This window comes from Pinus tabuliformis, chromosome 3_1, assembly GCF_031772625.1.
Source record: "Pinus tabuliformis cultivar Carrire ecotype Pingquan chromosome 3_1, CPIR1, whole genome shotgun sequence".
NCBI lineage: Eukaryota > Viridiplantae > Streptophyta > Pinopsida > Pinales > Pinaceae > Pinus > Pinus tabuliformis.
In genome coordinates, this window is record NC_142301.1 from 821,630,841 (window position 1) to 821,658,260 (window position 27,420).

A 27,420-nucleotide genomic window follows, 5' to 3' on the forward strand; every position below is an offset into this window, starting at 1 on the left:
GTTTCTGTAAACCAATACTAGTACCTAAGGATTTGTGGGAGGCTTTGAGCATGCATATTTTCCTTAGATTGCCAAGAATGCAATAAGGTAATAATAATGTATTTGTTATAGTTAATGCTTTTTTCCAAAATGTCATATTTTATTGTATAAAAGATTGCAATGCGATGATTGTAGCACTATTGCTAGAGAAGTGGAAAAGTTGCATATGAGTATTATTTTAAATTGAGATGGTAAAGTTATTGGAAATTTTAAGAGGGCATCATGGAAGAGGACATTTATTGGATTTCATTTTATTTTTTTATTCATCATACCATTCCCAAAGGAATGGGGAAAATGGAGTAAGTAATACAAGTTTGGAAATCTATTGAGATGTTTAGATGGAATGAGGCATGAATAATGGGATATGGTTAGGCTGCAAACAAAATTTGCATACAATAATTCAATATACAAGTTTATGGGTAAGATATTATTCCACATTATGTCTAGAAGATCCATAAAGGGATTAAGATATGTTAATAAGTTTTCTACTTGCAAGATTGTAGAATGTAGATGATAAATTTACACTATTTCATGAGATAAGTGCATGTGGTCAAGTAATAGTTCTAACATATTAATTAAAGCTATAAGGATAAGTTTGAAGAGAAGAGAAGAGGGAATAAGATTGAACAAGGTGAAATGGTCCTTAGACATTTAAGGAAGGAATGGGTTTTGAGAGGAACACATAAGAAGTTAAAGTTCAAAATGATTAGGCAATGCATAGTTCTAAGCAATCTTTTAAATATTCAATATAAGTTTGAGTTGCTAGAGGAATCTAATATCTTAAAGATAATTAATGTATGGGATTTGTATGAGTACAATGAGGGTATGTGTGAATAAGTTGCAAAAAAAATTGTAAACTAAAAAAGAAAGATTCCAAAAAGATAGTAAGACAAATGAATAGAGATATTAGAAAAAAGCATTTCCAAAATAAGAAAGAAGAAAGAGTACAAATAGTACTGAATTGTTAGGGATCATAAAGTTGAGAATATGAAATATAGATATAACAAGAGTATCTTTACTAATTTAAAAGATTATATAAAGATTTCCTAACATCCATCTTTTAAATAGAATGCTCACATTTTAGTTACTAGAAAGTTTTCATATAAGATCGTTCCTCAACCCTAATATAAGATATTTCTCTATGTATATAGAGAATAAAGCCTTATTAATGAGAATGAATAAATATTTAACACCTTATTATACTCCTTGTTATAAAAATTTAAAACAAGAATGGTAGAAAATCCTCAATTCCCTAGGCATTTTCTTAAGATTCATGAGCTCCCTCGTTAGGAGTCACATATTAGATATTATACGTTAGATATTCTCATTTTAATAAATTTAAACATGTAAATGTTAAAAAGGTATTGCTATTTTATATTATAATTAAAGTTAAAATATGTAAACTTTTATAAATTATTAAATATATTTTATTATTTAAATAATATTAATATTAATATTAATATATATTTTAATATAATTTAGTGTTAAAATTAATTTTGATATTTTTAAAATTATTTTTAATTATTTAAAAATATTTTAAATAATAATAATAATATATATATATATATATATATATATATATATATATATATTCAGTTTTATATTAATAATTATGTCAAAAATGTTAAGTTGAATTTAAAAATAGTTTAAAAATAATTTTTCTAAAATTTGTAGATGAAAATGTTTTATGGATAATAATTTTTTTTAAACATATTAAAATATATTAATAACCCATTAATCTTATAATTATAGAAATTAGAAAATATGTAATAACATTATTAATCCTATAATTATAGATATTTTTAATTATAGAAATTAGAAAATATGTAATAACATTATTTTGGTAAAGCTTTGCACCTTATAAGATGTATTATGCTATAATAGAAAAAAAGATATTATCTTCTTTATCTTTATTGACATCAATCATATTATTATTAGTACTTATTAAAAAACTAAGGTTATATAATCAATCATAAATATAAATATTAAAAAAGAATAATTTATAAAGAACTATCTAACAATACTAGATATTTAATGAAGAATTGTAGAACCAATAAATTCTATTACATAATAGAAAGAAATTATGATTATTCTCAATTTAATCTATTTATTTAGACATTATTCTTCAACTTTCTAAAATAATAGAAAGGAAAGGTCCATTAAATATAAGTACAATGATTAAAGATCTTGGCTATCAATAATAGCAACAATATGATCAATGTATTTATCATATGCAATATATAGTTATGATGATCAAATCACAAGTGGCCACTAACACCAAATTAATCTTAAGAAATATTTTAACATATCTCATCTTAAAACTAACTTAGAAAAAGAGAGTGATTCATAAAATGATACAAAGATTAAAAAAAAAGAAAAGAAGAGAAGAAACATTAGATACCACGTTTCCTTAATGACAACTTCCTTCATGCTCAACAAAATAATGATAATGACAAAACTTATCACTAGCAAAAACTTTATAAATATACCTACACCCAATTATCATGTAAAGTGGTATATCAAAAATAATATGATTTTGAATCAAATACTAGTAAAATACAAACATATATATTTTCATAATACTTGAAAATATCAAAATATACCACAAAATAATACGATGTCTGAAATAAATACTTAAATAGAACGCAACAACACTACAAACAACATTCCACTCTATTAAATTTAAATAAACACACTTATAAATATGTTCACATAAACCACGTATAATAATAATACTCCACACACACCATAACCATATTCTTTTTCCGATACCCAAATCAATAAACATATTTACATAAACTACATAACATTAATCACTATATAACAACACAACACAGAATATTCAATTCAAATACCCAAACCAATAGATATGCTTACATCAACCACATATAACAACGATGCACAATACTCGAACCCCTATTTTTTCACTTTTCGAATAACAATTTAGACATCTCTTAGTGCAACCAGCACAATCGAATCATAAATTGATTGGTATGATTGTGAGCCAACAACCACTTCTAGTCGTGTCCAAACGTCGTGGATATTTTCATGTTAGGTGACGTTGGTGGTGACTTTTATGTTATCAGGACTAAGGTCAAGCATGCTGACGTCATCCTTCATCATGGACCACTGATCATGGGGCTATTTAATGCTCACAAGTTTCTCATGCAAAATCTTGCAAAGGCTGCAAAAGGAAAGGATCATGCTATAACATGAGGCCTTGATCACCTTTAGATCCAACCAATATCGGGATTTTTCAGTAAATCATCTTGACAACTCTTGTAACCTGAGACAGAAATATATCCTCTCAATTGGATGACAAGTGAGGTTTATTACAAGAATCATGTGAATACCTAAAATGAATTAAAGGTTCATTGATATGTTGATTGAATGGATACTCCACCACAAATTTTTGACTCTTTCTATGTGATGATCGTTAACACAGTGTTGTTAATGGTTACCATGGGGATTCCAATAGAGGTGTAACTTTCTTGTAGTTTAGGTATATATATGTAATTATTTTATTAAGAAGAAAATATTTTCAAAGAAAATTGTATAATAAAGCTTTAATTTATTACATCAAAGTTTATTAAGTTACTTGCTAGAATTGAATATGGGTAGAGAGGATCTTAATTATTCTTTTTAAACACTTAAAATAAACTCAATTATATAGGATCTCAATCATTCCTCTTAACCACCTAAAATACCCAATTATCTCTCTATATAGAGATAATTAGGTTTATTTTAGGTGGTTAAGAAGAATGATTGAGATCTTCTCTACTTATGTTCAAGTCTAGCAAATATTTTAATGAACTTTGATGTAATAACTTAAAACCTTATTATTGAGAATAAATAATTTCGTAAAATCAAAATATGTATATTTTCCAAATAAATTATAAATATTTTTTTTAAATAATCAATTTTTTTTAAATAGTAAAAAAACAATTGTGTATAGTATCCATTCAATCAACATATCAGTGAACCTTTAATTCATTTTAGGCCTTCACGGGATTCTCTTAATAAACCTCACTTGTTATCCAATTGAGAGGATATATTTATGTCTCGGGGTACAAGAGTTGTCAAGATGATTTATTGGAGAAATCCCAATAATGGTTGGATCTAAAGGTGATCAAGGCCTCATGTTATAACATGATCCTTTCCTTTTTCAGCCTTTGCAAGATTCTGCATGAGAAACTTGTGAGGCATTAAATCACCCTATGATCAATGGACCATGATGAAGGATGACGTCAGCATGCTTGGCCTTACTCATTTTAACGAAAATGTCACCACCAACATCACCTAACATGAAAACATCCACGACGTTTGGACACCACTAGAAGTGGTTGTTGGCTCACGATCATACCAATCAATTTATGATTCAATTATTGTGGTTGCACTAAAGGGGTTCGATTATTTGTGTCTTGTGCATCGTTGTTATATGTGGTTGATGTAAGTATATCTATTGGTTTGGGTATTTGAATTGAATATTATGCTTTGTCAATTTAGTTGTGTGTTATTGTATAGTGATTAATGTTATATGTGGTTTACGTAAATATGTTTTGATTGGGGTATTTGAAAGGAATACTCTTGTGTGTAGTGTTGTAGGTGTTATTGTAATATTATTAGTATTGGACGCAGTTTATGTAAACCTATTTATAAGTGTGTTTATGTGGTTGATGTAAGTATATCTATTGGTTTGGGTATTTGAATTGAATATTATGCTTTGTCAATTTAGTTGTGTGTTATTGTATAGTGATTAATGTTATATGTGGTTTATGTAAATATGTCTTGATTGGGGTATTTGAAAGGAATACTCTTGTGTGTAGTGTTGCAGGTGTTATTGTAGTATTATTATTATTGGACGTGGTTTATGTAAACTTATTTATAAGTGTGTTTATTTGAATTTAATAGAGTGGAATGTTGTTTGTAGTGTTGTTATTTAAGTATTTATTTCAGATATTAGATTAGTTTTGTCTTATATTTTGATATATTAATTTTAAGTATCATGAAGATATACATGTTTGTATCTTACAGGCATTCTATTCAAAATTATATTATTTTTTGATATACCACTTTACATGATAATTGGTTGTAGGTATATTTATAAAGTTTTTGATTGGTAAGTTTTGTCATTATTATTATTTTGTTGAAGATGAAAGAAGTTGTCATTAAGAAGTCTGGTATCTAATGTTTCTTTTTTTTTTATCTTCGTATCAATTTATAAATCACTCTCTTTTTCTAAGTTATATGTTAAAATATTTCCTAAGATTAATTTGGTGTTAGTGACCACTTGTGATTTGATGATCATAGCTATATATTGCACATGATAAATACAATAATCATATTGTTGTTATTATTGATAGCCAAAATCTTTAATCATTGTACTTATATTTAATGGATCCTTTCTTTCTATTATTTTAAAAAGCTCAAAAATAATGTTTAAATAAGTAGATTAAATTGAGAATAATCATAATTTCTTTCTATTATATAATATAATTTATTGGTCCCACAATTCTTCATTAAATATCTAATCTTTTTAGATAATTCTTTATAAATTATTTTTTTTAATATTTACATTTATAATTATATAACGTTTTTTTAATAAATACCAATAATAATATGATTATTGTCAATAAAGATAAAGAAGATAATATATTTTTCCTATTATAGTATAATACATCTCATAAGGTGCAAAGATTTACTAAAATAATAGTTACATATTTTTCATTTCTATAATTAAAAATAGTTATAATTATAAGATTAATTGCATATTAATATATTTTAGTATGTACAAAACGGGAGGAGGAATTATCAATAAAACATTTTCATTTGAAAATTTTAGAAAAAATATTTTTAAACTATTTTTAAATTAAAAATTATTAGGTTATTATCATTAATATAAAATTGAATATAATTTTTTTTTAAATTAAATTATTATTATTTAAAATATATTTAATTAATTAAAATTAATATTAATATTAATAATATTAAAATTAATTTTAACACTAAATTATATTAATAATATTTTAATAATAAAATATATTTAATAATTCATAAAATTTAATATATTTTAACTTTAATTATAATATAAAACAACAATACCTTATTTCTAACATTTACAACTTTAAATCTATTAAAATGAGAATATCTAACGTATAATATTTCTAACATTTACAACTTTAAATCTATTAAAATGAGAATATCTAACGTATAATATCTAATATGTGACTCCTAATAAATGAGGGAGCCCATGAATCTTAAGAAGAGGCCTAGGGAATTGAGGATTTTCTACAATTCCTAGTTTTAAATATTTATAACAAGGAGTATAAAAGAATGATATTTAATGCAAAAGTATTATCACAATGACATATTGATGTCTCTGCATCACTCGTGCGAAAACTGGTTTTTGTAGGTTTCATTAGTGAAAAATATATTATTAATGATGCGGCTTTCTACTAGATGTTTTCAAGTAAAATAACATTCTCGGGATTATAGAAATACCCAAACAATTCACAAACAATAATTAGGGTTTGTGTTTGCCTCACTGAATGGTGTTGAAATCCACCGGAGAATCCAAGTAAATGTGTGATAGAAACTAAGTATAATGAAACACCTTTGGGGATAAGGTTTAATGAAGCAAAAAAATATCTATCTTAGGTGCCTTTACAATCTCAAAAAATCCATTTGGTGATAGAACTAGAATTATGTAGCTAGGATATTTCTTTAGTGATCATGGATGAAGAGTTATGAGATTCAAACGGTTAAGAGGAAACACACAAATTGAAAGGGATGAATGGCTCCATCAAACTACTAGTTCCAACCTAAGAATTGACATTCAAAATAAAGTTTGTCCCTTATACTAGGAAATTAACATTTGGTATAAATTATTTTAAGCACTCTAACCATAGAAGAATATGTAGTCAATTAACAACATTTGTGGAGAGTTATTTGAATACTTATCGCCATGCTGACCAAGACTAAATTTCATATGTCCTTGGGGGATTACTTCATAGGTAAGAATTAATTTTCTTTAATTTCATAACTTTTTGGTTGAGCATTATGAACCAAAGACATTAATCAATGACTATCAAAAGAAGTACTTTACTACCCTAGTCATTCTAAATCACTTGGATCATTTTAGAAGTACAAGGTGAAGAGCATACTTTGATTAGGGATAGATGTTTGGTCCTTCAATGTGTGTACATGTTAAGCATAAAAATATAAGATGGAATTAATATTAAAATTCATGAAATAACAACTCAAAATAATAAAGAACCTTAGAAGCAATGAGTACTCAAAATGAACATTTATTTATTTACATATGGTGTTTTATATATTTGAACATTTAACATGATTACAACATAATTAAAGATAATGAATAATTCATGGGAACAAGGAAATTGGATATAAAACATCATGAAAAATAAAAATATTAATTGAAAAATAAATTTAAGAGTGGAAAGGGGTAGGGATTGTGAGTTGACCATGAAAAAAAATGTAAGCAGGTTTCATGTCAGGCAATAGTGTATTATGGGCATGAATTTGTTGCATGGGCATTTAGTTGTAAAGTATGCATGAGAGATGTTGTTATACAGGAAATCTAGCATGAACCATGTAGAAAAAGGATCATTATGGCATGAAATGTTGAGAATTTCAGAGAAACAAATTTTGAATTCTAGGGCCTTTAAGTTGATGGCTTGCATCAAAATGAAATCCAAAATTATCATTAAAACTACAATATACTATAGAAAAAATCCTAAACCAACTAGGATTTTAATGGGTTAAGCTCCTACATAGGGTCATTTTTCTAATGATGAGGTCTTCATGCATGGCAATGTCGAAAACCCTTTCCCACCCAGGTTTTAAAGTAAGGAGAAAAGAAAGAGGGTAAGTAGAGAACAAGAGAAACAACTAAATTGTCCCTTGGTATATAAAGAATCCAACAAAGCATCAAACGAAAAATATCAATGATTTATATAGAATGAAAACAACATTTTTCAAAGGAAGAAAATTAGTTCATTTTATTCCAATCTTCTCGTGAGGGTCTTTTTAATCTTGTACTAGGGCTTAATGTCAATCTCTAATTATGAAGAGGAAACACTTACCATTGTGGATGATCACTTTAGAGGAGCAAATGGGTAGCATAATCAGAAGTAAACTTAATGGATAGTAAGTATATGGAGGTATTACATTTCTCATTGCTTAACTTTAATCTGTGATCATAATATTATTGTTGGTTCTTCTTATCAAATGCATGGCCATGGTTTCTATTTTAAAATAAAAGTGGAGTCATAAGATGAGTTGGTTCCAATGGGAGTGAATATACTTCAACTATAGCTACCCATGTGCTTGATATGACCAAAATGTGGGCCAAATGCCCAATTATTGATGAGGTGGGACATATAATTAGATTTTTGTTCAACCACCTATAGTTTCTAAGTTATATTTAGAGTTTATGTGCCATGACAATCTGTGATTTGTGGATTTAAAAGGGCTCTACAAGTATAGTGACTTTTTAGACAAAATTGGTGCAAGAATAATGTGATACCCCATAATCTAGTAAATGGTCAACGTAAGGTTTGACCCACAAGAATAGAGGGATACCTTATGTGAACTAATAAATGGTCAAGTTAAGGTTTAACTCTACTTCATGGTGTATAAAGGGCCTATAAATCACACACTTTAGTATATCATGTGAGGTATATACTCATCCATGATATTTCTAGGTGTGATTAGTTAAATGTTGTAGTTAAGAAAAATTAGGGTGATAATAAGGTTGTGTAAACCAATAGTAGTACCTAAGGATCTATGAGAGGATTTAAGTGTGCATGTTCCTTATATTTTCAAGATGATAACAAGGTAATGAAGATGAACCACCGTTGCTGGTTCGAAACGTTGATCAAAAAGAAACCTAATGCGATGTATCCGGAAGATAATCTGCATAATCATGAAACTCGTAGAAACCTCAAAGACAAAATAATGATAATATGTTTGTTATAGTTGATGGGTGGCTACAAGCTAATGATGGTCTCTCATCATGTGTTAGTGGCAATGCAAACTTGGAAAGGAAACAATATGTTAACTTGAAGGAATGATTACATGTACTTAATGAATTTGAAGATGGTGTAACAAGATTGTAGGAAAATGAATTAGCTTTCTAAATATATAATTTTATTTTAGAAATTGTGCCTAACTATGTGAATTAAATTTTTCTTAACAATGGTATGATTTATCATGCATAATATAATGCATATGTTTTCATTAGTGCAAACTTTAAGTGCCTAAATGATGGAATATTTCTATAAAAAATTGTAGAGTTGTAGAGAACAATTTGTTCTTGTACACAACTAATTTTTCAAATGTTATAATCTTAAATTTATATATTTTTAAAATTAAGAAAATCATTATATCTTTGAAATTACAAGACCTTTCATTAGTGCAACCTAAAATAGTTATAACATTATCAAACAACATTCTTCTTCTTTTTTAGATTGTAGGTCTCCATGTCCTCCAATGCACTATATAATTTTTGTTTCAAATGGTTAAGGCCAAAAAAAATTATAGTGGAAATAAAAAAATGGTATATTTTAAGATTTTGATATATATATCAAGAGAAAAGTATATTAAAAGTAGTAAACATTCATAATTTTATTAAAATTATTTATTTAGAATCTGCATAGTCGAATCTATATGTGTATGTAGTTTCATGTACAATGGATTTGTCTAGCCTATAAAAAAATAATGTCACACACACACACACACACATTTGATCAAATATTGATGTTTCCATGTATTTGCAATCCAAAACACCAAGTTTCTGATCTTGAAATTATATATGAAGCAACCAACTCATCGCCTTCAAGCTTCCTACAAAAAAAAAATTACATGCATGTTCTTAATGCTACAAATGTGCACACATTTCTAGCACTAGGAATTTGCATGTGTTCCTATAGGGAAGAATGAGTGGATGAGTAAGGGGAAAAGAAAGGGAAAAAGAGAGAGTTAGTGAGAGTCAAAAAGTCAAAGAGATATGGAAAGAGGGTGGGGAAGGGAGAGGTAGGGAGAGTTGGGTGGGGGGGAGAGTTGTGGGAGACATAGGGAGGAAGAGAGAGATAGAGAGGGGGGTTTTTGTGAAGGGGAGAGAGAGAGAGTGGGGGGGGGGAGATAGAGAGAGGGATAGATATGGAGAGAGAAATAGAGAGTGGGGGGATATGGTGAGATAAGGAGAGTTTTGGGGTGAGAGAGAAACAAAGAAGGAGGGAGGGAGGGAGATGGAGATAGAGATAGAGGGAGGAGAGAGAGGGAATGAGTGATACAGAGAGAGTGATGCGGGAGAGAGGGAGAGAGAGTGATGGAGTGAGGGAAAGAGAGATAATGAGATAGGGAGGGAGATAGAGACAAAGATGGATTGGGGATATAGAGGTAAGCAGAGACAAAGAGAGACAAAGAGACAAATATAAATATGGATATAGAGAGATAAAGAATGTGTGGGGAGAAAGAGAGAGAGGAGGGGAGGAGAGAGAGAAGGAGAGAAGGAGAGACAGATAAATTTTAGTGGGGGTTCTTGCGAAGGAGGTACTAAAAAATTAAGGGAAAGAGAGAGAGAGGGGAGGGGGAAGAGAGAGGAAGAATAAGAGATAGGGAGAGTGATGAGGGGAGGGAGAACAAGAGGGGGAGTGAGGGAGAGAGACAGAGAATGAGAGATGGAGGGAGATAGAGACAATGTTGTAGAGAGAGAGAGAGAGAGAGAGAGAGAGAGAGAGAGAGAGAGTGATGGGGTGAGGGAGTGAGAGAGAGAGAAAGAAGGATAGAGGGAGGAAGATAGAGACATACTGGATAGGAGGGGAGAGAGAGAGAGGCAAAGAGTTAGAAGAAGATATAGGGATAGAGAGACATCTATATATGGAGAGAGTGGTGGGTAAGATAGAGGACAAAGAAGGAAACATGGATGGATATAAAGATAGAGCTAGAGGGGGGGAGAGAGGGAGAGTGAAACGGGGGAGAGAGGGACATAGACAGTGAGGTGATATTTGGCTCAATAAGATCCCAAAAACGCATCATGCAAGCCAAAATGAGGAAAAAATGGGTCATAGGTGTATAAAATTAGGATGCACTAGGAACACATGCATGTTCTTGTGCCATCACTAATTGGTGTCCTAGTTAGCATTATGGTTAGTGGTTTAGATCTTATTGAGTTTGGATTCCTAGGAATGTGTGTGTATTCTTAGGAACACACATGCATTCCTGATGGACCCAATGCCACTTTTGGGGCCATTAATAGCATACAAGTGGCATAATATATTTTCTAAAATGGCATATTTTCTTCTCCAAAAACTTGTAATGCAATGAATTTAGCATTATTGTTTTTTAGAGAAGCTACAAGGTTGTATGGATTGCCTTTGAGTATTATTTTAGATTGATATGGTCAATTTGTTGGACATTATAAGAGGACATCATGGAAAAAGATGTATACTAGATTGCATTTTGATGTTTTGTTCATCATACCATCCTCAATTAGATGGGAAAACTAGAGTAGTGATTACAAGTTTGGGTAATCTATTGATATGTTTATATGTAAAAAGACTTGAATAATGAGATATGGTCATATTGCAAGTGAATTTGTCATACAATAATTTAGTATGCAAACTTATGAGAAATAAATTATTCCAAATTATGTATGGAAGATTGTTGATGGGAATAACAAATTCTAATAAGTTTTCTAGATGCAAGCTTGAAGAGTGTAGATGATAAATTTACACTAGTTCATGAGAAAAATGCATCAATAAGAAAATCAATAGTTGTAATAGAGTATTCAAAAGTATGAGGAAGTTGAAGAGAAGAGAAGAGATAATATGATTAAAGAAAGATATTTGGTTGTTACGCATTTAAGGAAGGAATGGCTTTAGAGGAACACATAAGAAGTTGAAGTTTGAAATGATTAGACCATGCATAATTTTAATGAATATTTTAAATAATGAATATAAGCTTGAGTTGCTAGAGCAATCTAGCATCTTGTAGATATTTAATATATGGGATTTGTAGATATTTAATATATGGGATTTGTATGAATACCATGAGGGGTATGTATGAAGTAGAAAAAGAAAAAGTTGTAGACTAAGAATATTTATGCAATGTCCTTCACAACACTTTCTGGGCTTTCACTTTCTTTTACTAAACTTCACATGCCATCCATTAAGAGAATATATACAAGCACATAATTTTCGGGGTATAAGAGTTATTAAGATGATGCATCCCAATAGTCGTTGGATCTAAAGGGGACCAAGGCATCATGTTCCTTTTGCAGCCATTCCAAAATTCTACATGAGAGACTTGTGAGCCGTCAAATCGCACTAAACGTTTTGTGATGGAGAATGACGTCAGCATACTTCGCCTTAGTCAGGTTTATGAAAATGTCATTCGATTTCAATGTCACCTACCATGATGTGAGTGTGATAACCGTGTAACTAGACGAGTAGTTGGCCAAACTATTTACCATGATGTGAGTGATAACCGTGTAACTAGACTAGTAGTTGGCCAAACTGTTTACCATGATGTGAGTGTGATAACCGTGTAACTAGACTAGTTGTTGGCCAAACTATTTACCATGATGTGAGTGATAACCGTATAACTAGACTAGTAGTTGGCCAAACTATTTACCATGATGTGAGTGTGATAACCGTGTAACTAGACTAGTTGTTGGCCAAACTATTTACCATGATGTGAGTGTGATAACCGTGTAACTAGACTAGTTGTTGGCCAAACTATTTACGATTCGATTGCAGTGGTTCCACATTGGGATGTCTAAATTGTAAATTCTTTTTTATCCTTTTGTTGGTTTATTGTTGTTATATGTGTCTCACGTAAACATCTCTGTAGGCTTTGGTAATTATATTGAATAAAAATTGTAATATTATATAGTGTGTTATTTTATTATTGTTATATGTTATTTATTATTTATGTAAATATATTATTTGAATTGAATAAAGATTTTACCGTTGTTTGTATTGTTGTTGTGTGTTATTATGTCGGTGTAATTATTGTTTGGTTTGATTGTGATTTTAAAATTGGATAAGAAGAGGAGGAGGAGTTAAATATACTTATGGATTTTGGGCATTTGAATATAACAAATATTATAATGTTATTTCTAGTTTTGTTGTGTGTTTTTGCACTGTTGTTCTATATTAATATTTATTTATGTAAATATATTTATAAATTTGAGAATTTTAATTAAATAAATATTACAAAATTAGTTGTAATGTTGTGGGATATTGTATTATTGTTATCGTTGTTATTTGTGCAAATATATTTATTGATTTGAGCATTTGAATTGAATAAAGATTATAGTGTTATTGTGTGTTATTATATTATTGGTATTGTTGTTATATGTGGTTCATCCAAATATACTCAATGAATTTGGTATTTGAATTCAAAAAAATTATAATATTTTTTATAGGGTTGTTATGTGTTATTTAAATATATGTATAAGTTATTATATTATTTTGTTGTAGTATATATCAATATCTTAGTGTCATATAGCATTAAGATATATATGTTAGTATTTTAAATTGAATATTTTAATTAAGATTATGTTTTTTTTTTAATGTATACGGTAAATAACATGTATTAAGTATTTTCATGAAGCTTTTAAAACTTGTCAAATTTATTTATCTTTATTATTTTGTTGGTTGTGAGGGAAGCTCTCATTGAGGTAGTGTGGTATTCAATGTTTTTTTTGGTCTTTGTATAATTTTATAAATCACTTTCTTTTCCTCAATTAATTTTGAGGTGAGATGCGTTAGGATATTTAACAATAGAATTTTTCTTTATGTTAATTTGGTGTAATATTTTCTTTTTATTATTTTATAAATCACTTAAGTAAATTTTAAGATGAGATGTGTTAGGATGTTTAACATTAGAATATTCTTTATGGTAGCTTTATGTAATTTTAATTTAATGTATCTTTAGTCATGATTGTTTAATAGTGTGTTTTTCAACATGTTTCTTAGTATCATTTTGTGTACTTGTGATGAGATGAATATAACTTTACACATGATAAATATTTCCTTATGTTAACTTGGTGTAATGTTAATTCAATGTATCTTTAGTCATGATTGTTCTATAATATGCTTTTCAACATGCTTTTTGATATTCTCTTGTGCACTTGTAATTGGATGAGTATAACTATATATTACACGTGATAGATATGGTGTTCATGTTATTCTTAATAATTAAAATTTTTTATTCTTGTATTTATATTTTATGTATCCTTCTTCTATATTTAAAGATCTTAGGGGTCATTTCTAAATACAGATGTTGAATTGAGAATGATAATAATTTATTTCTATTATATAATAGAATTTATTTGCCCAATAACGCATTATTCTTTTTAATGCTTGATTTTAAAATTATGTCTTATTTGTTAATGTAATAATAATATGATTAATATAAATGAAAGAAAAAAGATAACATTTTTTTTCATTAAAATATAGCATCAACTATAGGATAAAAGATTTGACCAAAGTAATATATTGCATATTCTTATTTTTTAATAGTATATGCTATAATAAGTCTCGGAGTTGCTCAATTGGTGATCGAAGTAATCCCCCGATGGAGGTGATCAATTGTTATCACATGCGAGGCCATTGGGGCATACCCTCTCTCCACGTGCTCATTAAATCCCCGCTCATGCACGATCCTGGCATTCAATTCTCTTGCACAATGTTCGATCCCACACAATCTATTGTTAAATTCGAGGGCCGACTTGTGTATCAGTTCATTTTGGAAGCTTTGGTGATGAATTTTGGTTGGGAGGAACAAAGAGGTGTGTGGGTCTAGTTCCATAGCGGCTCCCTAGTGTTTCGTCCTTGGTTGAGAGGTGCAGTGGAGGTCAGGAACACTTGGGCATGGGTTGGATTCTGCCATCTAGTTTGTCCTTGGGATCCGGACACCTGAATGGATGGGGAACTGAGTCGAGACCATGCTTTCGTCTGTTACAAGCTCGCGCTAAAAAAACCAACTTTCCAGGGTTTCCATTCTTCTGCGTGGGGTAAGGCCTTTGTGTTTTCAAACTCTTTTGCATATCTTTATGTTTTGAGGGTTGCCCCTCTTTTTGTTCGTGGTTGCGTTGTTGTCAGCTCTTTGTTGTCACTACTATTCGATTTCTAATGGTGTGAGGGTGCCACCCGGTATCTAGACAAGCTAGTTGGTGGTTTGTGTCTCCATTTTCGGTCGGTGTCATAAAATTTACCCCTCTAGGGAATTATGGTTGTGTTTTCTGTTTTGCTGGATGTTTAGAGTGGTGGGCAGGGTCTACTCAGCCTTGCTCTACGGTCTAGGTGGTCTATTGCCCTTCCTATCTCAAAGTTCGCGTGGTTAGTGCTCCGATGCACTCTCATTCTCCGTTGCGGTATCTTGGTTCGGGTAATTGTATTGTTTATTACAGGTTCTACAAAGGTTCACTCTCAGAGGCTTATCAATGATGGCAATTAGGCTCTGTCAATTTCATTATGCCCCACCAACGGGGTCACCCTTGCAGTGCGCGGGGGGGGGGGGGGGGGGTCAGCATGCCCAGGCAGAGCGTCCCGAGCCAGGCCATAGCTTGTCCTCTGCTAATTTGGTCAGTAGGGACACTAAGGACGTTTAAGCTATCTCTCCAGGCCACTCTCTTGGTCATGTGGTAGCGCCTGCTACCATGGAATCTATTGTTGAACAACTCCTAAACATACAAATTAATATGGACATTCTCAGGGACCACAGGTATGAAGACCGAAAAGAAATTATGGCCTATTTCAATAATAAACAATACAACCATAACGAAATTCTGGAGCACTTGGACAACCTTTGTCGCACCAATGACCACCTTCGCAACTTGGAAGCACGGATGGAACACATTGACTTCCATATGCATGGTCGGGTTGGTCACTTCACAACTCCCCTGTACTATCCCCTCATCCCCTCGATATGCTGCTGTCAGTTCTGGTTTCCTTTTTGTTTACTTCTAGTATGCTTTCTGGAAATAATGTTTGTAAAATATCTACTATGGTATTCTCCAGTCCCCAATCTCAACAAGTCTAATGAGAATAAAAATACAAAGATTATTGAGACTAATTTTGTTAGTTGTACCTTCTTGAAAATCGAATAAAAATCTTTTTGAACGACAAAAAAAACATTAATAAATGTTATAATTATAGCATTTAATGCATATCACTATGTATATTCATATATATAAGAGAAAAAAGAAAGAGGAACTTTAAATAAAATGCTCTCATTCATATTCATTTAGAATTTTTGAAAGTTTATATAAAATTATTTTTGAATTAAATAATTAATGATAATATTAAAATCACATGTAAAATTTGTTTATTATAATATTATTATAATGTTTAATATAATGTAAATATTTAATAATTTATATAATAAAATATTTTTAATTAATTAATTTATAATATTTCTAAAATTATTATTATATATATAGATTCTACTTTTTGTTATAATATAAAATTGTAATATATTGTTTTTAATATCTGTAATTAAGATTTATTAAAATGAAAATATCAAATCAAAAAATACTTTCTTAAAGAGAATATTACATTTTATAATAAAAAAATAAAATAACATATTTTAATCCTATTCATTGTATTAATATTAATAAACATCTAATATTAAAAATAATAATATATATTATTTTTTTAAATAGCTACACCTAATTTTAATTTTATATTTAATAAATTTATAATGAAAAATGACCCCAAAAACAATTTATATAAAATAATAAAAATTTGAAATTTCATACGTTTCCTAAAGGGCACGTAAGGCCATTGGACAAGTACGAAAATAATGAGGGCTACCTGTAAAAGTTAAAAGGATTCTCGTGGACGAGGAAATATTACTTTTGGTATCACATGTTTCCTATGGCATTCAGATTCATTCCCTTGTATCACTACTAGTCACAGAATATATACCTGGATTTTATGTTGAAATTAATGTAATTTCTAATCATTTCAGAACATGATTTCATTATTTGTTATTGAAAAAGTAAATTACGTACCTGGATTTACGTTGAAATTAATGGGAGTTCTAATCATTTCTCAACATGATTTCATCATTTGTGTTTGAAACGGGTATTAGGTGCCGTCTGTTCAATTCCAATCCATCATTAATGTTCTTTACTTTGAGTTGCACTCTTCAATGGCGCAAAGCTTTTTAGTCATTAGTTAGGCATTAATTACATGAAATTAAGTTATTAATTATTTTCTTTTGGGTTTTAAGGTGATATAGTTGTGTTTGAAAGAGGTATTAGTTGCCTTGTCAATAGTTAATGTTCTTTAGTTTAATTTACACTCTTGAGTGGCATACAATCATTTAGCCATTACATACAATTAAGTTATTATTATTTTTCTTTTGTATTAAGTGATATAATTTGTAGTCCCACTGTAAATTTAAATTGTATTTTTAAATGTATAATTTAGTTTAGATTAATTTTAGTTTTTGATTTATCAAGTAACGAGAGAATCAAATCTCTTAAGATGTAATTTTGTCTTTTCAAGGCAAAATTATTGGCACATCAAGAAATTTGATCCGTCTTAACGAGAGAATCAAATCTCTTAAGATGTAATTTTGTTTTTTCAAGGCAAAATTATTGACACATCAAGAAATTTGATCCGTCTTGGACCTTGACAGATCCTAATTTAAAATGAATCTAATATATATATATATATATATATATACCTTATTGTCATTAAAATCATTTTGCATTTGAATAGACTATAGATAAATTGATTAATAATTTTATTTTTATTTTTATATAATTTGACTTAGTCAAAATGTTTAAATAACAAGGCATTACAATGTCTCTTGACAATAAATTTTGTATAATAAAATATTTTTAAAACATTTGAATTATGTAATTTATACAACTTATATTTATCATTTCAACAAATGCATAACTAACATAAAACAATTATACGACATAGTTAAAATGTTAGAATGAAATGATGTAAACTGATATAATGATATATAATCTATCACACCACAATTTTTGGGTTAATTATGTCAATAGACATGTCTATTCTGAATGAAATGATGTAAACTGACATAATACTATACACAATTTTTAGATCAATTATGTCAATAGGCATGTCTATTTCGGAATGAGCCTTCATAAATTTTAATTTAATTATCAAATAATTATTATGTGGATAGTGGAGATTTAACCTCTATGGAATATGCTTGAATATTTGTAGTACAATACATACATCAAGGGTCAAGATTTATCTCCAAGCTAATTATGCTTTTTTGATTAATTTATCTCAAATTATTTCATTAAAAAAAACTTCATATCAATATTTGTCATATTGAATATGTGATATTGATAAGTCATGGTAATGACCATAATATTGTAACAAAAAATTATTTACAAGTTAAAAATCTCCATAATAAAGTGGAAGTGAATCTCCATGATAAAGTGAGAGTGAATCTTAATAGTTATATTAATTATTTTAATAATAATAATTTAAAATAAACTTATTATTTAGTTAATTTTTATGATTTTATTTAATTTAAGCAATGCTAGATGTATTTTGGAGGAAGTGTTTTGATTTTTATTATAGATTAATGTCTATAGCTGACCATTTAATTTAGCCATAGTCTAAACAGGCTGTTTTTTTGCCTTGAAAATCATGGAAATTCGGGCAGGGCTTTTTGTAATTCAAGTTACAATTGTCAAACTTCAAGATTTAAGGTGTCCCAGGTTTTTGATGGTGTTGAATCCATTTCCACCATCAAAAATATGATTCAAACACTACTATTGCAAAATTTTAATCTTTTTTTTGGGCCAATTCCAACCATTCAAAGAATTCTTCCACCTCATTATCCTTCTTTAATTTATATAACTACTCTGATTTAAATTAATTTAAATGACAATGATGTAATTAGCATTATAAAATGGGTAATCAGTGCGATAATGTGGAGGAAGCATTTTGAACACTGGTCATAAAATTGTCGAGGCATGTGTAGTGTGGCGTTGGGACTTACTATGACCAACTCATGAACTTATTTTTACCCTGACTTCAAGGTGGATTGTATGATTCCTTGTTACTATGAAATCGGCACTCCAAGGGCTAATAATGTCAGATTTTTGTTGGCCACAAATGCAACGTATGGTTGTACATGAAAATCCATTGGTCATTATGATCTTTATTGACTTGAAAACTAATATTTACGGAGCAGCGAATTGAAGGAGATAACGCGTTGAGCAGTGCATTCCAGAGAGAACGCGTTGTTTATTGATGAGCGACAAGGCACATTCATTGATAAACAGTTCCCACATCATCTATTTAATGCTGCCAACATCCCACTAAGTCACCCATTTCCATTTCCATGTCCAATCACTTCACTTGCAGCAGCTGATCATCTGAGGAAACTGGCCGCAGCAGCAATGTATAACTGCAAGCGCCAGAACACCATTAAGCCATTCAGTGGCCATTTTCATGCGTTACTAGTGCTTGCATTTGTCCTCATGGTTTCAGTTGGTCCAAATGCTGATCATATTCGAGTATCAGAAGCAGCGAGAAGGGGTCACAAAGGCAGATATCCTCGAGCTTCTCAGTTCCCTACTGTGACGTTTAATAGAGGGTTCCATGTTCTCTGGGGTCCCCAGCACCAAACAATCTGGAATGATCAGTCTGGAATAACCATTTGGCTCGACAGGAACTCGGGTAAATCATGCTTTTTCTTTTTTATTTCATAGTCTTGTGTCAATGCAGTCTCTGTGTACAGAGATCTGCGGATTCGCAACTCATCCATGGATGAATATATATTGCAGGAAGCGGATTTAAATCGCTGAGACCGTACAAGTCTGGCTACTTCAGTGCAGCCATTAAGTTGCAGGCTGGGTATACTGCAGGAGTCAATACTGCCTTTTATGTAATTACATTGTTTTGTTACTTTATTTTAATTCTTTAGTAGCAAACGCCATTTCTGTAGATGACCTCCTCTAGTTCATCTAGGCAAAGACATTTTTAGGACAGAAACATTATGGTGAGTTTAGCTGTCTGAAGGGAAAGGTTGTAAATATAAAATTTGTGTGAAATTTTGGTAGTTACAACTTTCCCCTTGAGAGTTGGGAGCAATTTATATAAACATATCATAAATTTCTGTCCAATATTTAAGCTAAGTGGGTACTTTTTTTTCTTCATATTTTATTGAATAAGTTTAAATAAGCTAAAGTAGTAATTTTTTTATTGATTTTTTTGGGCGGTGAGATGGATTTCCTATTTGATTGAATAAGTTTAGATAAGCGATAGGAGCATTGCTTTTTAACTGTATTATAAGATGTTTTATTATAATAATATTTATATAATAATCATTTTGAAAACTCAACTTATTGGTATGAAAAAGAGTTATACATAAAATCTAAAAGAATTATATATAAAATCTAAAGGTTGGAAGGGTAAAGATATAAAAAAATGTTTCACTAGGAATTTCTCTTATCACCAAAATAAATATTACTTTAAGTATTACTTTCTAACTTTATAATTGTGCTTTCTTTTTAATATTAACATTATTTATATATTTAGAAAATTATATCTTTTACCATCATCAAAATATTTTATAATAAACCATTTAGTAATAAAATTTCAATATTTTAGAGTTACAGCTTAGAAAAAATAACCCATTTCAATATATTCTATATTTTATTTTAAATTATATCTTAATTTTGATTGATCTATTCATATTTTTGAAAATTTATTCGATTATTTATTTTTTGAACTTTGAAAAAGTAGAAAATGCCAAAACTCGACTGACTATAAATATAGTATCTTAAAAAATTTAAAAGGCAAAGTTTTTATCCCACAAAACTTTTAAAAATAAATCAAACAAAACATACTGTCAAAAGTGATGTTCTTATTATTTGTATAGATTTTAAGAATGGTTTAGTGATTTTGATTGATTTCCTCAAGGCCAAAACCCCGATCGAATTTTTAATAATTTCAATAAAAAAACTTGCATCAATTTAGAACACTGGTCAAAAAGTATTGAGACACCCTTCTTTTGGAGCATTTCTGACTAATCTCACAATCAGATGACAAGTCAGATTAGTTTCTCACAGTGATAGTCGCCCCCACTTGAAATAGTTGACAAAGAAAATCTCGCTGCCAAATAATTCTTGTTTATCATTTTGTGTGACCGACAGTAGGTGGTGCTTGTCTTCTCACATCTCTGTCACTCTGACTTCTTAGTCATTTCACAATATCTCCAATGACCACAAATCATTCTATCATTAGTTGCTATCCATGCTGTGAATGGAGGGCCAGTTTAATTATTAGAAGAATGTTTTTTTAAGGGAGAGTAGAGTTTAGTGATAAATATTTGGTAAGATGAATTTTAGTGGTTTAAAATTTGCTTATGTTTTTTTAAGGGGGAGTAGAGTTTAGTGATAAATATTTGGTAAGGGGAGTAGAGTTTAGTGATAAATATTTGGTAAGATGAATTTTAGTGGTTTAAAATTTGCTTTTGATGGTAGGGATGAATTCAGGGGCTTAAAATTAAGATAGATACACTTGCATTTCATATTTTTCTTATTATATAATTAAAATTTATAATTTTAATAAATTTTTATCACATTTCAGATAAAATTGACAAAGAAAAAATAGAACTGATTAAAAACTTCCACATTTCAACATATTGTTAGATATTTCCGGAATAACACTTTGTAGAGAGATTACTCATACTGCACAATGCTATTCCAAAAATATCTAACAAAAAAATACACCAACAATTTAGACTAAGCAGTAAATTATGGAGTTCTTCCTAAAAATGGGTTTAGAGATGGCTTTAGAGATAATGAGTCTCCTCTTTACGGACATGTACCAGTACTTCATTTGTAACAATTCTGATTTAATTTGTGATAGTTTGGGTGGTTGAAACTTGAAAGAGCAGTTGTACATAAATATTTTTATTTGTATATTCTGAATCCCACCATACGATGCCGCCGGGCTGAAGGCAGGTCTGCAGAGCTGACAACATTTATGTCTGTAAAATTTCACAACCCATCCCGGGAATTATTTGAAAAGAGATCTGCGCCGTTGAAATCAAAATTTCTGTTCTCACCATGTGATATCGATACAAAAACTGACGGGCTCGTCAGCTTTATCACTGAACGCTGTCACTACTTTCTGTCTTTCTGCTTTCGCTACTTTCTGTCTTATCCTTCAACTCGTCTTTGCGTACGAGGGGGTCTAACTTCTTTTATAGCACTAAGACAGTCAAATCGGTGGCTGACATCTTTGCCTAACCCCCGTGAACTTTTTGGATTTGTGTTGCAGTTATCGAACAACGAGGCTCACCCGGACTACCACGATGAAATAGACATTGAATTTCTGGGAAATATCCCGGGAAGACCTTATACCTTACAGACCAACATTTATGTAAGAGCTGGAAATGCGGGAAGAGGGAGGATTATTACGGGGAGGGAGCAGCAAATCCACCTCTGGTTTGATCCCACTAAGGATTTTCACCGTTACAGCATTCTCTGGACTCCATTGAAGATTATGTAAGTAAAACTAATATAAAATACCTAGGTATTCAACAATTTTTTTTTGAGATAAAGTGATTTGAATTTTGAATCTAATAATTTACATAATATTTTATAACTATTGCGCAATTACCATTAAACTTAATTTTTACTCATACCATTATTAACCTATGCAGATTTTTTGTGGATGACATCCCAATAAGAAAGTATCGCAGGACGAACCCTTACACTTTCCCAGCAAGGCCCATGTGGCTGTACGGATCGATCTGGGATGCATCTCCTTGGGCTACAGATAACGGGAAATACAAGGTCGACTACAATTACCAACCATTCGTCGCCCAGTACAGAGGCTTCGTCCTCGCGTAGTGCACGGAATCGAAGGCGGTCGCAAGCTCCGGAAAAAAGAGAGCAGTAAATAATTAAACATCTCATTACAATATTTATATGGAATAACCATGGCTGAAGGGTACTGTAACTGTGTACAATTATTGCAGGTAAAAAGGTCAGAATCACCTGATTGGTCTGCGTTATTTGTCATAAAATAAGATGTATGCCTGCTACGTGTATGGACATTGTTATTCAACTTTTCTGGAAAATCACGAAGAAATAGTGTATTTTGATTTGATGTTATAAAGTAAATGGATCTTGTCAGTTTTGTACAGTGTTACTATATGTCGGCAGTGGGAATTTTAGAACTATTAAGCATGGGAAACTCAATAGCCTATTCTCATGTTCAGAGGCCCAATATTTTATTTTGGCTGGGAATCGAAACCCAATTTGATTGTATGAAAAAGTTTACCAACATTTGGCGTTTGCAAGTATATTTTGCAAATAGATCAAAATTGAAGATAAGGCGTGTGTCTAATTTAATGTAATACCCAGATCAATTGTTTGCTCTATATGTGAACTAATAATACCCAAATCAATTGTTTACTCTACATGTGAAGGAGTAATGTTATGGTGAAATCACATGGTCTGAGGGTATCATCAATCAATTTTATGGTTAGGAGATACAAGGAAGATATGGAGATACAGTTTAATACAGGGAGAAGTGTGTAATATAAGTAAGTAGTGTAAAACAAGTACGTTGGTCAATTTTTTGAATATGAGTTTTATTAATAAAAAATATATATGTTATACTATTTCATGTGTAATAGAAGTAGTGTAAAACAAGTTTGTTGGTCAATTTTTTGAATATGAGTTTTATTAATAAAAAATATATATTATACCATTTCATATTAATATATAATAATAATTTAGAGGGATTTCAACATTGAATTTTATAGTTTACATTACATTATAATATGGCAATGGCCAATTAAATTTTACATGAGTACTAAATGGTCTATAATGATATTTTATATAGTTTTTTTTTGCTACATTTTAATTTAATTTATTAACATCTAACCTAGATCCACCTTAACTCCAGATCTATCAAGAGCTTAGAGGGATCAAATATCTTTTCAATGTAAAAGAGTTTACACCTCATAAAGATTTGATCCCTCTTGGCGCTTGGTATATCTATAGTTAAGATGTTTATATTTTAATATATTTTCAATGTAAAAGAGGTTTGCACCTCATAAAGATTTGATCCCTCTTGGGGCTTGGTATATCTATAATTAAGATGGATATTTTTTAATATCTTTTCAATGTAAAAGAGGTTTGCATCTCATAAATATTTGATCCCTCTTGGCGCTTGGTATATCTATAATTAAGAAGGATATTTTTTAATATATTTTCAATGTAAAAGAGGTTTGCACCTCATAAAGATTTGATCCCTCTTGGCGCTTGGTATATCTATAATTAAGATGGATATTTTTTAATATATTTTCAATGTAAAAGAGGTTTGCACCTCATAAAGATTTGATCCCTCTTGGCGCTTGGTATATCTATAGTGCTTGGTATATCTATAGTTAAGATAGATCTTTTTTATTTTTGCGTCTAGTTGTGCTATACAACCCAATATAGGGGAGATGTGTGTAATGTAAGTAAGTTTGTTGAACATTTTTGAACGTCGACTTTATTAAATGTATAAATAAAAATATACACCATACAATTTCATATTAATATATAATAATAATTATTAATAATTATATAAATTTCACATCTCTATATATCAAAGTATTCTCATTTTTAATTTTATTAAAACCTTGATTTAATCTCTATGGAATATCAACTAAATATTTTTAGTAGTAGTGAGGACAAAGATTTTAGACACTCATTTACGAACATTACAATATCTCCCCATAAACATACATTAAACAATACATTGAATAGTCCACATATATATATATATATATATATATATATTGGTAGTCCATATATATATATATATATATATCTATATCTATATCTATATCTATTGGTAGTCCATATATATATATATATATATATATATATTGGTGTGACCCAATAGGGATTTGAACATTGAATTCTCATGGTCTACATTACTTTATAACATGACAATGGTCAATTAAAATGTCCCCTATGGGCATTAAATATTCCATAATTATATATATATATATATTTTTTTTTTTTTTTTTTTTTTTTTTTATTTTGCCACATCTTTAATTTAATTTATTAACAACTAGCCTAGATCCATCTTAACTCTGGATCTACCAAGCACCTAGAGGGATCAAATATATTTTCAATCTAAAAGAGGTTTGCACCTCAGAGAGATTTGATTCCTCTCGACGCTTGGTAGATTTCGAGTTAAGATGGATCTTTTTTATTTTGAATTTGTTTTCCATTTTCCTCATAAATTGAGTTTTCTTTTCAAAGTTTAAGTGGGTTTAATTATTGAGAATGTGTTCTTTCTTAAAAATAAGTCACAAATTAAGACAAATTATATCATACATATAAAGGGGTTGGACAAAATAATGGCACATAAATAAAGTTTGATTCATGTTAAGGTAAGCTCTAATGACCATAAATATCATAGTTGATTCATGTCAAGGCATGCTCTAATAACTATAAATATAGAATACTTACCATATCTCTCAACTTAAAAACGATCAAAACAATATTTGATTTATAGATGAAGACATAATTTTAAAGGACCAAATTTAACTAATGAAAGAATTTCAAATGGTAAAAGCAGCTAAAAAAGAAGGAAAATGGGAAATAATTAGAAATTGAAAAACTATTATTAGCAATCGAGAGCAAATAGATAACAATAAAGAGGAATTTGGGACAAACCAAATCTAGAAAATGTTGTGGTTTTCCATGGCGCAAAGATCCTGTGTTAAATTGGATCCATAGTTAAATTGATATTATTTTCTAGTTAAAACTTGGGAGCATGAAGAATTTAAGGTCCCTAACACATAACAATGTCTTATGGTTAGCATGGATAAGAAATCCTACTGCATAGGGATTGGAGGTATAACTTGTTACATAAAAAAGGACATCTCTACTCACATTCAACTTCATAAGATAGGTCCGCTCTCAATTAGTACATTTGGATAGAGATTCCATGAATTGATACTAAGAATATTTATATAACAATATGTTATTTCAAGCCTATTAGTTCTATCGTTTATCAAAACAAAAAAAATTATATATAAAAATTGTCTTGATAATAACTTAAAACAAGATATTTGTGGTCATAGAAATGAAGGTAATATCCTCGTGCTAGGAAACTTTAATGTTAGAACTAAAACTAATCAAGTTATTATTTTAAGCAATGATTCCAACCCTAATCCTTTATGTCTAGATCAAGACCTTGTCTTCGTTAATGATTACAAAATAAACTCTAAACTTAACTAAGAATTTTTTTGGTATTTAGCTAATCAATCTCTACAGTTCTCGAGATATAATAATCTGCCTTGTTTTAATAAAGTGGTTGAAATCCAACTAGATGACTTGTATTCATAGGTTGGGAAATAATCTCATGGATTATGCAATATGATAACTATGTATATAACCAAAGAGTAAATTTAAGCCTTTTAAATGACAATGAAACTTACTCTAATAATAGACTTTTAATGCTAACTCTAAACTCCATCATGCAAAAAATCCCCATTAAAGAAAATTTTGATAACCAAAGGCACCTAATTTTTGACAAAAGTAAAGCCGATATTTCCTCATTAAAAAGTAAAATAGGTACTATATAAATAGAAAATAGCATAGCTTTTACACCTATATAGGCTAGATCCTAAGAAATTATGTAGGAAATTCTAACTCATAAAATTATAAAAATTAATATGATTCCCTTAAAGGAATATAGTTCTTACCTTAAAAATATTTTTGAATCCCCTAATTCCATGGACAGTGTTCCAAATGTTTCTATAGAGAAAGTGTTTGTTTGTTGTTCTTACCTTAAAAATATTTTTGAATCCCTAATTCCATGGACAGTGTTCCAAATGTTTCTATAGAGAAAGTGTTTGTTTGTTTGTTTGTTTTATATATATATATATATATTATATATTATATATATATATATAAAGATTTCAGCTTGGTAATCAAATGTTACCAAGCTGAAATCTTAAAAATTGAAGGGTGCATCTCATCTCTTGCATACATAAGCTCTTCAATTTAGAATTCAAGCATGGCTTCCATAAACCCTACATGCAAAGCCTCATTGTACCTATTTTTAGAAGTGGGGATAAAATAATCCCTCTAATTTTACTATCATTATGGTTAACCCCATTTAGCCAATTCGTAAGAATTAAATAAGGTTAGCATATGGATAGAAAACCACATAAAATAAGCTAAAGAACAAGCCAAATTTAGGAGACATCATTCATTTTTGAACCACTTTTTTATACTTAGGATCATTGCAAAAGAATTCACAATAATAAATCTAATTTCCTTTGTTGTTTCATTGATATTAAGAAAAAATTTGACAT

General features: G+C 29.8%; 1 protein-coding gene across 1 annotated transcript; it reads left to right on the forward strand.

The window, feature by feature from the left end:
• Positions 1-19,269: 19,269 nt before the first annotated feature.
• LOC149190020 (xyloglucan endotransglucosylase/hydrolase protein 31-like) lies at positions 19,270-23,228 on the forward strand. Its single transcript, XM_089412004.1, has 4 exons — positions 19,270-19,754; positions 19,862-19,962; positions 22,365-22,591; positions 22,750-23,228. The coding sequence occupies exons 1-4, from the start codon at positions 19,475-19,477 to the stop codon at positions 22,937-22,939; spliced, it is 798 nt and encodes a 265-aa protein (XP_089268130.1). The 5' UTR covers positions 19,270-19,474; the 3' UTR covers positions 22,940-23,228.
• The last annotated feature ends 4,192 nt before the right edge of the window (positions 23,229-27,420 follow it).